Source organism: Spea bombifrons, chromosome 10 (assembly GCF_027358695.1).
Source record: "Spea bombifrons isolate aSpeBom1 chromosome 10, aSpeBom1.2.pri, whole genome shotgun sequence".
NCBI lineage: Eukaryota > Metazoa > Chordata > Amphibia > Anura > Pelobatidae > Spea > Spea bombifrons.
In genome coordinates, this window is record NC_071096.1 from 36,414,518 (window position 1) to 36,426,768 (window position 12,251).

The 12,251-nt window shown below is 42.8% G+C and overlaps 2 protein-coding genes across 2 annotated transcripts in view; both read right to left on the bottom strand.

Annotated features, from left to right (window-relative positions):
* The window catches only part of LOC128467191 (cytochrome b-245 light chain), a 4,084-nt gene extending 508 nt beyond the window's left edge, over positions 1-3,576 (bottom strand). Inside the window, exons 1-6 of the mRNA XM_053448741.1 lie at positions 3,395-3,576; positions 1,655-1,724; positions 1,035-1,109; positions 843-926; positions 501-582; positions 1-376 (exon numbers count right to left, since the gene is read on the bottom strand). The exon at positions 1-376 is cut by the window's left edge and continues 508 nt beyond it. Coding sequence (XP_053304716.1) covers positions 182-376; positions 501-582; positions 843-926; positions 1,035-1,109; positions 1,655-1,724; positions 3,395-3,452 — 564 coding nt within the window. The 5' untranslated portion in view covers positions 3,453-3,576 and the 3' untranslated portion in view covers positions 1-181. The remainder of the gene's footprint in view (positions 377-500; positions 583-842; positions 927-1,034; positions 1,110-1,654; positions 1,725-3,394) is intronic.
* A 496-nt stretch (positions 3,577-4,072) lies between these two features.
* On the bottom strand, positions 4,073-8,068 carry MVD (mevalonate diphosphate decarboxylase). Its single transcript, XM_053449655.1, has 11 exons — positions 7,938-8,068; positions 7,033-7,111; positions 6,735-6,805; positions 6,389-6,503; positions 6,045-6,191; positions 5,626-5,825; positions 5,271-5,345; positions 4,961-5,179; positions 4,726-4,841; positions 4,481-4,589; positions 4,073-4,383 (listed from the first exon to the last, which is right to left on the bottom strand). The coding sequence occupies exons 2-11, from the start codon at positions 7,082-7,084 to the stop codon at positions 4,303-4,305; spliced, it is 1,185 nt and encodes a 394-aa protein (XP_053305630.1). The 5' UTR covers positions 7,085-7,111; positions 7,938-8,068; the 3' UTR covers positions 4,073-4,302.
* Between the last annotated feature and the right edge of the window lie 4,183 nt (positions 8,069-12,251).

Genomic DNA, 12,251 nt, shown 5'->3' on the forward strand with positions numbered 1-12,251 from the left:
ACCGTCACACCGTCGCACTTCTGTCGTCTTTTCAAGGCACTTAGAGAAAGCAGGTGAGATACAGTAACAAGTCGCTTGGATTATCCACCAAGTTCTTTTGGTCCTACATCATAATGTCTCGTGGACGCGTCTAGAAGGGTGAAGGACCTTCTGCCAAAATGGACCAAGCTCTTGGAGAACGTCATACTTCATCGCTAACCGGAATGGGGTTGGTGTAGCCTCCACCAGAAGAATCCTCTTCCACCTGCTTCCTCCTCGCCTCTGGAGGTGGACGGGGAGGAGGATTTTCAGGAGGCCGTTTGATCGTTTCAGCAACCCTTGGCTTTGACGGGGGTTTCAGTTCGATCGGACGCCACTCCTCCCCTCGAAGAGCAGCCTGTAAGCAATTCAAAATACATTTACTCCAATCCCCTGTAAACGCTTCATTGAAAGCACGAGGAGCCAAAAGGGTCAATGAGGAATTTAATAGACTGTGTAGGTACGGACAGCTCGGTACTCACCAGGAAATAGATGATGCTGGCTATACCGAGACACACGGTGCCTAAAATCGTGGCCAGGATGAATCCTCCAGGTACCGCCAGACTGTCGGACAAACAAATATTAACCCCTTCAGTTACCAGGACTACCAAGACATTCACATATCTGCGGGCTATGGGTCAGTACACATCAAGGTCATGCGTCCAACGCAAGTATAACATCTTCATTGCCTTCGAGGGCCATCAAGGCAAACACGAAGACACAACAAAGCAAAACGTAGCACTGTCTAAGGAAGCTTGTGTTAAATGGGTAAGACCCAACAGCATGGAGGCTTCCCCCCCCCCTTAGAGGGTGCGCAAACATACCCTGCGTGTAGGACGGCGCGGACATAGTAATTACGGGTGAGGGGCCCAAACACCTTCAGAACCGAGGTCATGCACTTCTGGCCGCTGCGGAAGAAAACACACACCGTTATTCATAGAAGATACGAGATACAATGTATCTGCTTCGTATGAAGAGCTCCTCTCCATGTTTAACACAACAGAAGTCCTCATTACCATCGCTCTATCGTGGACCCCTTCTTTCTCTTGCTTCGGGGGTACTCCAAAAGGGTGACGAAGACTCCTGCCGCTCTTGGAGTTGAAGTTAAGGATATATATTGATTTGACTCCTAAAGGTTTAAGCTTTTACTGATTTCATTGTCTCTGGATTCTGCAGACCCTTTGCTCGCAAAGTCCCTTTCACCTCCATTCCTAGCACTCTACTGCAGGCCGCCTGCGAGGCAAGTCTCTCAAAGGCCTTCTGACCCGTTGAGAGACATCGAGAGTATTCACAAAGGCCTAATGAATGACTGTTAGAGGAAGAATAATTACAAGGCGCGCGAGAGGGAATTCCAGAGCCAAAGAGCAAAGCATTGATTACACGAGGCTGGAACTTCCAAGGACGGCAAGTAAAGCAAGAGAATTATTTCCTTATATAAATCATCTGCGCCTCATCAGGAAACTTCGGTATTTTTATACCCAGAGAAGGGTAGAAAGACACAGAGCTCTTACAAAAGACACCTCGGGCTGTGTCCTATTTATACGGTGCTGATACTAAACCGGAGAGTCTCGTAGCAGAATTCCTCTGGCTCGGTGGAACACGATGGGGTACATAACCCAATATTAATAAAGGATACATCGCGTATGCACCAAATTCCCAGCCTTTAAACTGTCCGGCAACCGCTACAATGCCTCCGGTCATCAGAACTGCCAAAAAAAAGACAAGCGTTACAATGATATACTCGGCTGCAGGCTCTAGCCCGCAAAGCGTGCAATCTAATCATCACTGGACCATTAACCTAACATTAGGTTACAGAAGAAGCCTGCTTGTGTGTGGGATCTCACAGAGGAGTTCTAAACAAAGAGCAAAAGTGGTGCAAAGTGATAAAAAGGGTGTAATCACCATGGCAACAATAGAACGTTTCTTCACCGGCTAAGTTTTTTTTATGCTTCCAGTAAAGTGAAGTAACGGGGGTCAGGAAATTGCTTCACTCTCTCCCCACTTCCTTTGTGAAAGGCAATCTAGCTGCCCTCTTGCACATCTGAAGTTGCCCAAATAACAGCCACTTGCTGCAGCATGACCACAAGACACCACTTAACCCCTACTAAACCACAGGTCAAGCGGCAAGCCATTATTTCCACATTTATTTTCTATTTTTCTTAAAACAGAACTTTGTTTTTCCGTCTGTAAAAAAGAAAAATATTTAACATATAATTTGTGGGTTTTGTTACTATTAATGTCTAAATAATACATTTAAATGTATACTGTTATTACATGTGTACTGTTATATATTATTACCCAATTAACTGTGAAATGCATATACAGTATGCTGGGGTCAGGGTGGTGTCGTGCCGTTGTTCCCTTTTTGTTCCCCACCCATGGGGGGGGGGCTGGGGCTTATTTGAAAGGAGGAGAAAATTATCTAAAGGCCATCATCTAAAACTAGAGGTCAGCGGTTCAGATGAAAGGTAAGGAAGTTTCACTTTACTGAGAGGTTGGTAGATAAGTGGAGCAGCCTCCCAGCAGAAGTGGTAGAGGGTAATACAGTGAGGGGATTTAAACACGCATGGGATAGACATACGGCTCCTGAATCTAAGACGAGACCAACGACTGATTAAGGTTTGAGTTTTTACAGCAGGAGAGACTAGACGGGGGCCGAATGGGGCCGATCTGCCTTGTAATTCTGTTCTCGTAGTCAGAATGCCTGCTGATTCTGTTTACAATGTATACGACTGTTTCGTAAAGTATTTTAGCCATTGTTGTCATTTTTAATGTGTTATTATTTAGAATACAATGTTGCACGCATTATTACACAAATAACAGACGCCAAACGTTTGGATCTGAAACAGAGCGGAAATTCCATCTTTTAAAACAGAAATATTTGGTCCCATCCCTGCTGGAGGACGGTTCCGGATCGGCGCGTAATAACATAATGCGTAGCTATAAACAAAATGCAAATATAACGTAGGGGAATTATCGGGTAGAAGTTTACTTCCTGATCTCACTTCCTCATACCGAGGAATATTAATATTGCGTTAGGACTAATCGTTCGTGGAATATAACAATTTCTTCTAATAACAGGAGGAGGATCGTATGGGGATCCCCAGACCTTGGCTAGCTGAGGATTGTAGGAGTTGCGTTCAACAACAGGTATATTGGAAGAGAAAAGGAAAAACGAATGATTACGTTTTAATCTACCCAGTTTGTGACCCTAAGGGAACGGACAAACCCAGCAGGTATACCTTCTAGAATCTGGAATGGTTTCCAGGGCTTTAAGCAGGTGACTCTGTCACATACAGCTAGCTCGCTGAACGCAAAGAAAAGAAATCCCACGATACTTGTGATTTTAGCCCAAAGGGATGAAGTTAATACTCACTCAGCCCGGACGCCAAGGCCTGCTCGTTGGCCCACATCGCCCACTCTATCTGCCCCATGCTGGCTGCCCCAGGGATGCAGACCTGAAGGTTAGGACTCTCTAGCAGAACTGATAACTCGCACTGAGACTAAACTATGTGACTTCCTCATACACGGAGCGGTGTCATATACGAAACGGCCCTCCCCGTAAAGGCTTGCCTTCCTATTTGTCCCTCCCCACTTCCCTTCCCTCTCTGAAAAAGATCTGCCCTACTCTCCTCCTACCCCTTCTACCCTGTCCAGGGCTGCCCTCCCCTCTTCTCTCACACACAAAAAGGTGCCTGAGCACTACCCCAAGCAGCAGACTCGCACCCTGCTCCCTAACCAAAGCTGAACGGTTACAATTTTTTTTGGGGTGGTTTCAGAATAAAACCACTGCGGCCGGGCACAATGCATTTTTTATCATCCCTGCTCATAAATCCCAACCAGCTCTGCTGGACATCTGGGCTTTAAACATGAATGGTGATCACACAGACGCTCCTGGATCTACTGGATCCAACGCAAATCCAGAGATTAACACAGCGATAAGTATCAGTCCGTGCCATCATTCCACGTAGCTTTTCGGATACCATAAGATATGTGCTTTAAATAAAGATTTGCTGGCATGATGTAGAATAGAGACTAGAACAAGAGGACAAGCTTGGTGGAAACCAGCGGCCAGTTTAATTCCCTGAGAAGCATTTGTTACAGAAAACACACTGGAGGTACAGCTGCACTCGCATTGACCTGTCGGAGAAAGCCGATGACCTACGGATGTCGGAATGTGTAGATATTAGATCAATAGGAATATAAGTGCCGTATCACAATAAAAAAAGGTCACAGCGGGCCTGGGGTTGGCCTGTTACAAAATAGTCCTTTGAGATCATTGTCTCAGATGCTTTGTGTTGGCAGTCCATCCGGACCCAGCAGATCCAGGCTGACATCTTGAGATTCAACAGGTCCGGGACCCGGCTGCAAAAAAAAACATAAAAAAAAGATATGTATTCAGCAATGAATGGACTTTTCCGGTTTCCTTAGATCCCGTTGGTCCTTCAGAAAGATCAGGTACCTGCGTAACAATCATATATCGGACTCCTCCTGGACATGGATCGCATTCAACCGCAGACAGCAGTTCCTGAGACAGCGGGGCTTCGTCCACCGGCAAGCCTTTCAGGAACCTACAGACAGCGGATTACAAACAATCATCAGGAGGCAGAAGAGTGGAAACAACACGGAGGAGAACAAGGAACTCCCCAAGACTTTAGTTCTGTTTGCTTTGGCGTTTCGTCAAATTGTATTGTTAATATAACGTACGGGTCTCCATTGGACTCCGGTGGGAAACAGCGTTTCACAACTTCCACAAACTCATTGACCGTTGGTTCTAAAGTGAAGATGACGGCGTTAGGACCCGCGTCGAAACTGTACGCAACCTGCGAGAGAAGACAACAGGATGGAATCTTTGACAACGGAGCATGGAAACATTTGGTTCTCTGATACCACGTATACAATCAGACACAAACGCGTTCTTCCGAGGTGGGATTTCTCCTACCTTGGTCTGTCCGTAGTAAGCGTTGTATCTGTGTACAAGGTGGATAATCCTCTGTGAGACTTGGTTTAGGTAGAAGATAGGTGGGAAGGTGTCCAGACATGTGGCATGGAATTGGTTACTGTCCTTCATAGTCAACTGGCCAAAGGACTCAAAATCCTTTTTTCTGATGGATTCTATCATTTCTTCCATCCGTCCAGGAACCACAGACTCGGCACGGAGCTGGGGAAAAGGACGCGTGTGTTTCATGTAAACAGGCAGGCTTCATTAGCAATGTTTTTACATGAGTAGCAGAAGATCTCTCGGACGTTACCTTCAGCAGGGGGCTAGTCTTCACGCTAGTCTGCATGCCGGCTGTGCTGCCAACATGCTTCTTCTCCGCGCTTGCCTGAAACAAACACACTGTCATTCATTAGAACTGCACAGAAAGGAGCCTTCACAAGAAGGACAGACGTTACGGACCAATGTTTCATGTGATTTAGGGATCGTAGGCAGTTCTTCTAGTGCAGTACAGTAGGTGACCAAAACATTAACTCCTTGATCATTTATCGGCCAACGAGCCAATATACAGACAGATTCTGGGGTATCTATGAGACTATGACCTCAGGCGATGATGGATCTCAGGCTTGCTGCCAGTTACATTGTGTTTCTCTTCCAATGTTTCTTACCACCAGGATCAAAATGCGAAGCTCTGGCCAGTGACTTTCTGCCTCCACCTGCTGGGCTAGGCTGTCCTTCCCGTCCTCTTTCTCTCCCATTATCCACTGTACAAATCCTCCATACATACTCCTGCAGGCGCTGCCCGACCCCTGCCGTGCGATCTCAGACAGCTCCCCCTCCACTCCGTACAGCTTTGCCAGGGTGTACACTGAAGGCCAATAAGGATGACACAGAAGTGGGAGAAGTCAGTGACGTTAAGGAATGAGCTGCCAAGCTTACAGGCATTTTACTAGAAGGTGGCATCTTTTATTGGTATGGAAGCTGATACTGATACCAGTAGCAAGAGCTTCTGTCGACTCAACAAGAGGGTCAGGCAAAGACCTCATCTAGTATTTGAGGCACCTTGTTACAGAGAGCGATTCCTCACCCAGGCAGGCGTATCCGGCAGCGGACGATGCCAGCCCGGCCGCTGTGGGGAAGTTGTTGACGGAACATATGTGAACCTTGTAGTTTAGGATCCTGGACACCGAGTCGTCTTCGGCATCGCTTCTTCTTTTCCTGGCCAGTCGACGAACTGAAAAACCAAAAAAATGAATTGGCCCCTTTTCCTGTCCGACAGAAAAGAACAGAAAGAAGAGGGACTTTCACAGAATGCGGTCTATCGCCTTGATCCTTTATCTTCACATTTGAAAAAGCTGTTCCGTTATCTTGTATCTTTCAAAGCCTTTTGTATCCGGCAGGTACCCCGGCAGCGCATGCAGTATCACTCACTTTCCCGTAAACAGGATTGCAGACGAGGGTGGTTGATGTTGTCCTCTTTACCGTTCAGCCAGATCCGATCCTCCGTGAAATCCCGACTTGCTGCAATCGACGTAGTAGTTTTCAGCTGAAATAAAATGCTCTGGATGAAGCTACTTTCTTTAAGAATGTACGTGTGACGGAAGTACAATGGAGGTAGAACGATGGGGATATGTGGGTGTTTGGAATGCTTTGTTCTAGTTTTACCCTCTCCACAAATACCACCAGGAGATTTAAAGAAATCTAAAGTACACTAAATAATTCTAAGCTGGGGGGACTGGACCTCGAAGGCAATGAAGACACTGAAGATATATCAAACCTGATCTTGATTCAAAGTGACGCTCAGGGAGGAGTTAATTGGCAAAATAAGCTCTTCGTTCCTCTTGCCCCCTAAAGGAAACAAAAACGAGGAGCAGGTTATGACAGTTCTATGACTTGGGTCGGATGCTATAGGTTGCCTTCGTATAGGACAGTTCTGGGGTAAAGTTCTGAATGTAGAGTAGTCACCTTGGCCACCGACAGAGTCTTCCTGCTAGATGTTGCTCATATATCACTTTTAATGTATACATTTCACATTGTAAGGGATGGTATGACCCGGCCGGGCTTCGTATACTCACAGTATTTGATGACAGCGATGTTCACAGGCGCGGTACAAGTCGCCTTCTTCATGGTTGAATCCTAGAGTTTCCCTAAAAGCTAAAAAGACTTCTTAATGAGTGTATCGGGGACCGACTCAGAGCTGCTCCCTGTTCACACCTTTAATCACCCTAATTATTAGGATTCATACACAGCTACTGATTATATCATATTGCAACAACATCAGAACAATCCTCACACAGCACCTGGCCCAGTGACATCAGAACCACACAGACAGCAACTAGCACAGTGACATCAGAACCACACAGACAGCAACTAGCACAGTGACATCAGAACCACACAGACAGCAACTAGCACAGTGACATCAGAACCACACAGACAGCATCTAGCCCAGTGACATCAGAACCACACAGACAGCAACTAGTACAGTGACATCAGAACAATCCTCACACAGCACCTGGCCCAGTGACATCAGAACCACACAGACAGCAACTAGCACAGTGACATCAGAACCACACAGACAGCATCTAGCCCAGTGACATCAGAACCACACAGACAGCATCTAGCCCAGTGACATCAGAACCACACAGACAGCATCTAGCCCAGTGACATCAGAACCACACAGACAGCAACTAGTACAGTGACATCAGAACACTACACAGTGTAACAAATGACATCAGAGCAACACACACAGAACTTAGCACAGTGACATCAGAACAACATATGACATCTAAACAACTCACACACAGTGCCAGTGACATCAGAACCACACACAGCACCTGGTCCAGTGACATCATTAAACATGTACCTATGTCATGATGCATATAGCATCAACACTAATGCCCTCTTACACATCTTAAGCCACAGCCATGCCACATACAGAGAGCCCATAGACAGGATATACTCAGTACAGCTATATAATTACCTGCTGCTCTGTCAGTGTGCCCACTGCTTTCTCCTGCTTGTGTGTAGGAGCACAACCTGCTGCCTGCCAGCCTCAGCACATCAGCTGCTGCCTTCCTATTGGACCCTGCACACCAGCTGCTTCCAGGGTGACCAACCACTGCTCAGATCCCGCCTCTTCCCCGCCCTCTCCTCACCAGCGAGCCAGTCAGGCTCATCGGAAGACTGAAGCCTGAGAAGCCACCGGAACCAAAGTGTAGCTAGGAACTAAAAGATCAGCAGTGCCTGTTCCCACCAGGAACAATTTAGCAGTGACGCCTGCAATGGGATTTAATCTGGAGCTGCACGTGGTATTGAAACCAAAACAACTCCCGCTGATTATTATAAAAATATTTATATAAAAGAATAATGATAACAATAACAGCAATAATAATAATACTCACTATATACTTTATGTTTAACCCCTTCTGTACTGGGGATAAACAACCAAAAAAATCCAGGTTTTTAGCTATATAAATAAATATCTACCTTTTTGATTTTTGCTGCATTATACATCATATTTTCAAGGACAGACAGGATTTCTTCTGATACCACTTTTAGCTGTATAGTCCAACATTTAGTATAAATAATATACCAAAAAATGGAAAAAAAGTGCCACATTTGTGTATGATTTTGCTATGGTAGTTGACCAAAAACATTAAGTGAATTGAGTTTGGAAATACATTATATGTCAAAAATTGCTATATCTGTGTGGCAATTTTAAGGCAAATTTAATTTTTATATTTATTTAGTATGTGATTTGCAGGGTTGGTAGCTGATTGTGGCACAATATATGATCCCTTTTTTACTTTTAACTATAGATCAGCCGGACACATGTTCGCAATCATTTTTTTAAATTTTTTTTTTTTAATTTTGATAAAATTGATTCATCCCTTGGGCAGCAATCATTTTTTTTACTTTATTTTTTTAAAATTTTTGAGTTGCTAATCAGTCTTTGACCGATCAGCAGCACTCCCTCTCTGTAAATGAACGTGAAGCGGCCTGGGGAGAGTTAATGGCGGTCCCTGCACCAAAAACCATAGGGTAGCAGTGTGCACCAAGGCCTACACCACCCCTTTCTTGATGACATTTCATGCCGTCATGATAGGTTTTTAAGGGGTTAAAGCATAATAATAATAATTATTATTATATTATTATCATATTTTATTTAAATGCCCTAAATATGTTTACTGTTTAATTAGCCTGTAGTTCTACAAAATGTAAAAGGGTTATTTTTAAGATACCCTTAATAATAATAATAATAATAATACAAATGTAAATAATGCGTGATGTGCAAAAATACAAATATATTTAATGCATAAATATATTAGCATTTTGGAAAAAAGTAATGTAACTAAAAGTGTCTGCCTCGGTGTCTGTTTCTTTCTTAAACTTCTAATAATGTTACTGCACGTGAGGGCTTTATATAAGCCTGTCAAGATCCCAATTATCTTAAATACGGTTGCATTAAAATAAAGATTGCGTAACACCAACTATATGTAACTAGGGCGTCAGGGCAGCTGATTTAATAATGTGAAAAGAACTTTGGGAACAATCAATTTAGAATTAATCTGCATTTTAATTTGTATTTATTTAACAATACTCTTGATAAATGTAGTCCTTGCGGAAATCACACGGCAGCCTTAATCTACGCACGTTCTATACATACACCGTATCCTACAGTAGCTGTGAATTTCCTTTAGATGGCGCTGCGATCCTTCGGGCTTGCGCTCTCGTGGTTCATGTTTCTCTCTCCCACGCATTGTCCGTGGGATCAGCTCCTGGAGGTTTAATAACATCCATTAAAACCACTTCTGTTTGATTGAAAGCTGTGATTATCTTTCGCATTTATACGTATAACAGATTGAACACATTTTATTGCATTTATTTCTACAAAGGATCTGTATTTCCGACCCAAAAAATTAACTATTTCTCCTGCGTCTGAAAAATAACACTTTGAGCAACAGAGACACATTACATTTAGGGTCTCGCCTTTATACAATCTATAATAATCTATAAAAGGCATGAAATATGAAGTTCCGAGCCGAAGGGGTAGATTTTTTAAAAGGTTTCACTATTTACCCCAGCGAGTATGCATAGCTCTGTATAGCTTTCATGGCTCCGACACTTTTAGCAGTTCGTAGGTTGCGTTGTGAGAAATCCCCCTAACCCCGTCTGTTTGTGGTCTATATTACGGTGCCGTTTGTTGGGAAACGGGAACATTGTATCATCTGCCTGTTCTGTCACAATCTGGGATCAGCGTAATGTCACCTTCATGCTTCACCTTCAGCATCCTCAACAAGCAGGACACTTGAGAAAGTCAACACAAAAAGTCTTTCAGACGAAGCAGGTGGCATGAGCGTTGGCCGTCACACACCCTCAAACCCATATCTTCTAGACACTTCGGAATATTAGAATGCTGAATGTTAGGAGACACAAAAAGGAATCGTAGTTGCACCAAAATGGGACTTGTCAGCACTGGTCAAAGCGCCACAGCAAGCTCGGAATTTACCATATGGGTCATTTCTAGGTAAAATGTTTATTGTGATACACCCAATAACTATCGTTCCTTCAATCCTAGCTCCTACCACTTCAAGGGCTGTCCTATAAATGTAGCCTTCATCACGATCATTGGATACATCTAACTATTGGCCTTGATGACAGTGTTCCCCTACAACACTTACACTATATGGACAAAAGTATTGGGACACACTTCTTAATTATTGAATTCAGGTGTTTCAATCAGAGCCATTTCTACAGGTTATTAAATCAATCACCCTGTGATAGGGATGCACCTTTGCCATAAGTCAGGTCGTGAAATTTCATCCCCAGCGCACAAAGCAAGGTCCATAAAGACATGATTGGAGGAGTTTGGGGTGGAAGAACTTGACCGACCGCACAGAGCCCCGACCTCAACCCCATCGAAAATCTTTGGGATGAACCGGAACGTAGATTGCGGGCCTCTCATCCCCGGGTGAAAATTCCCACATTTTTCACCCCAAATTCTTGCATAAAGCTTTCCCGGGAGAGTGGGAGCTGGAAAGTGGGGACCAACGACATATTAATGTCTATGTATCTAGGATGTGATGTCATCAAAGCCCCTGTTGGTGTAATGGTCAGGTGTCCCAATACTTTTGTCCATATAGTGTATATCATAAAATTCCACATTTTCTTCTCACAATCTTGAAATGGTTATTATAGTCATAAAATTTAATATAACGATACAGATTGTGATAAATAATGATTTAGTGTACAAGACAACGGCCGTACCAGTTCCATCTTATCTCATGAATATTAGAGAGAAAAGTGAACTTTCAGCGTTTAATCGCACAGCGAGCATCCCCCCCCCCGTAGCACGTTATATTTTCATTAAAATGCAATTTCCAGTTGAAGCAAAAGGAACATAAATACTTTGTTTTATCAGGAGGTCCATTTTTAGTGTAAATATGCGAAAAGAATCTAAAGAAGGTTTACAGGCTGCTTAAAAATGGCATGTTTATAGAGTGTGAATTGCCTGTGTGATTATGGTAAAAACACTTTGTGAAGTAAATGTTTAACTCGCACTTGACAAGTTTCCTCATTTTTAAAAAAATTACGATGTTCCATTTTCACTCACTTCCCGATTTAATGGACAAAAAGTTAATTTTGGGCCGTGTTCTATTTCTGAAATAATGTTTCGGGTGGAATAAGGCTAGTGGGGCTGCGGAGAGCCGGGTTTACAAGAGGGATCATGCGCAGGGTGCAAAATATTTTAATTCCCCCGATGGTTTATCCATCATAATTCAAAGTTAAGGCCTTAATACTTCCAGGTATATAGAGATCCACATACAAGATAAATGCTATTAGCTACAATTATTCAACGTATGTAACAAATAATATAATAATATAATATATATATATAAATATATATAATATGTAACAAATAATATAATAATATATAATAATATATATATATAATATGTAACAAATAATATAATAATAATATATAATAATATATATATATAAATATATATAATATGTAACAAATAATATATAATAATATATATATATAAATATATATAATATGTAACAAATAATATAATAATATATATATATATATAATATAATAATATAATAGCGAATAGAATCAGTGTACCTGGGGTCGCTTTCATTCATCTACTCAACAATGGCGTTTATGGTACAGAAACTTGACTCCTGATTGCTAATTAATGTATTGTTATAGGTTATTTGCCTGAAATAAAGAAATACTTTGTATTCAAAATTCCCAGCAAATTAGAAGAATTGGTGAAAACCGGGA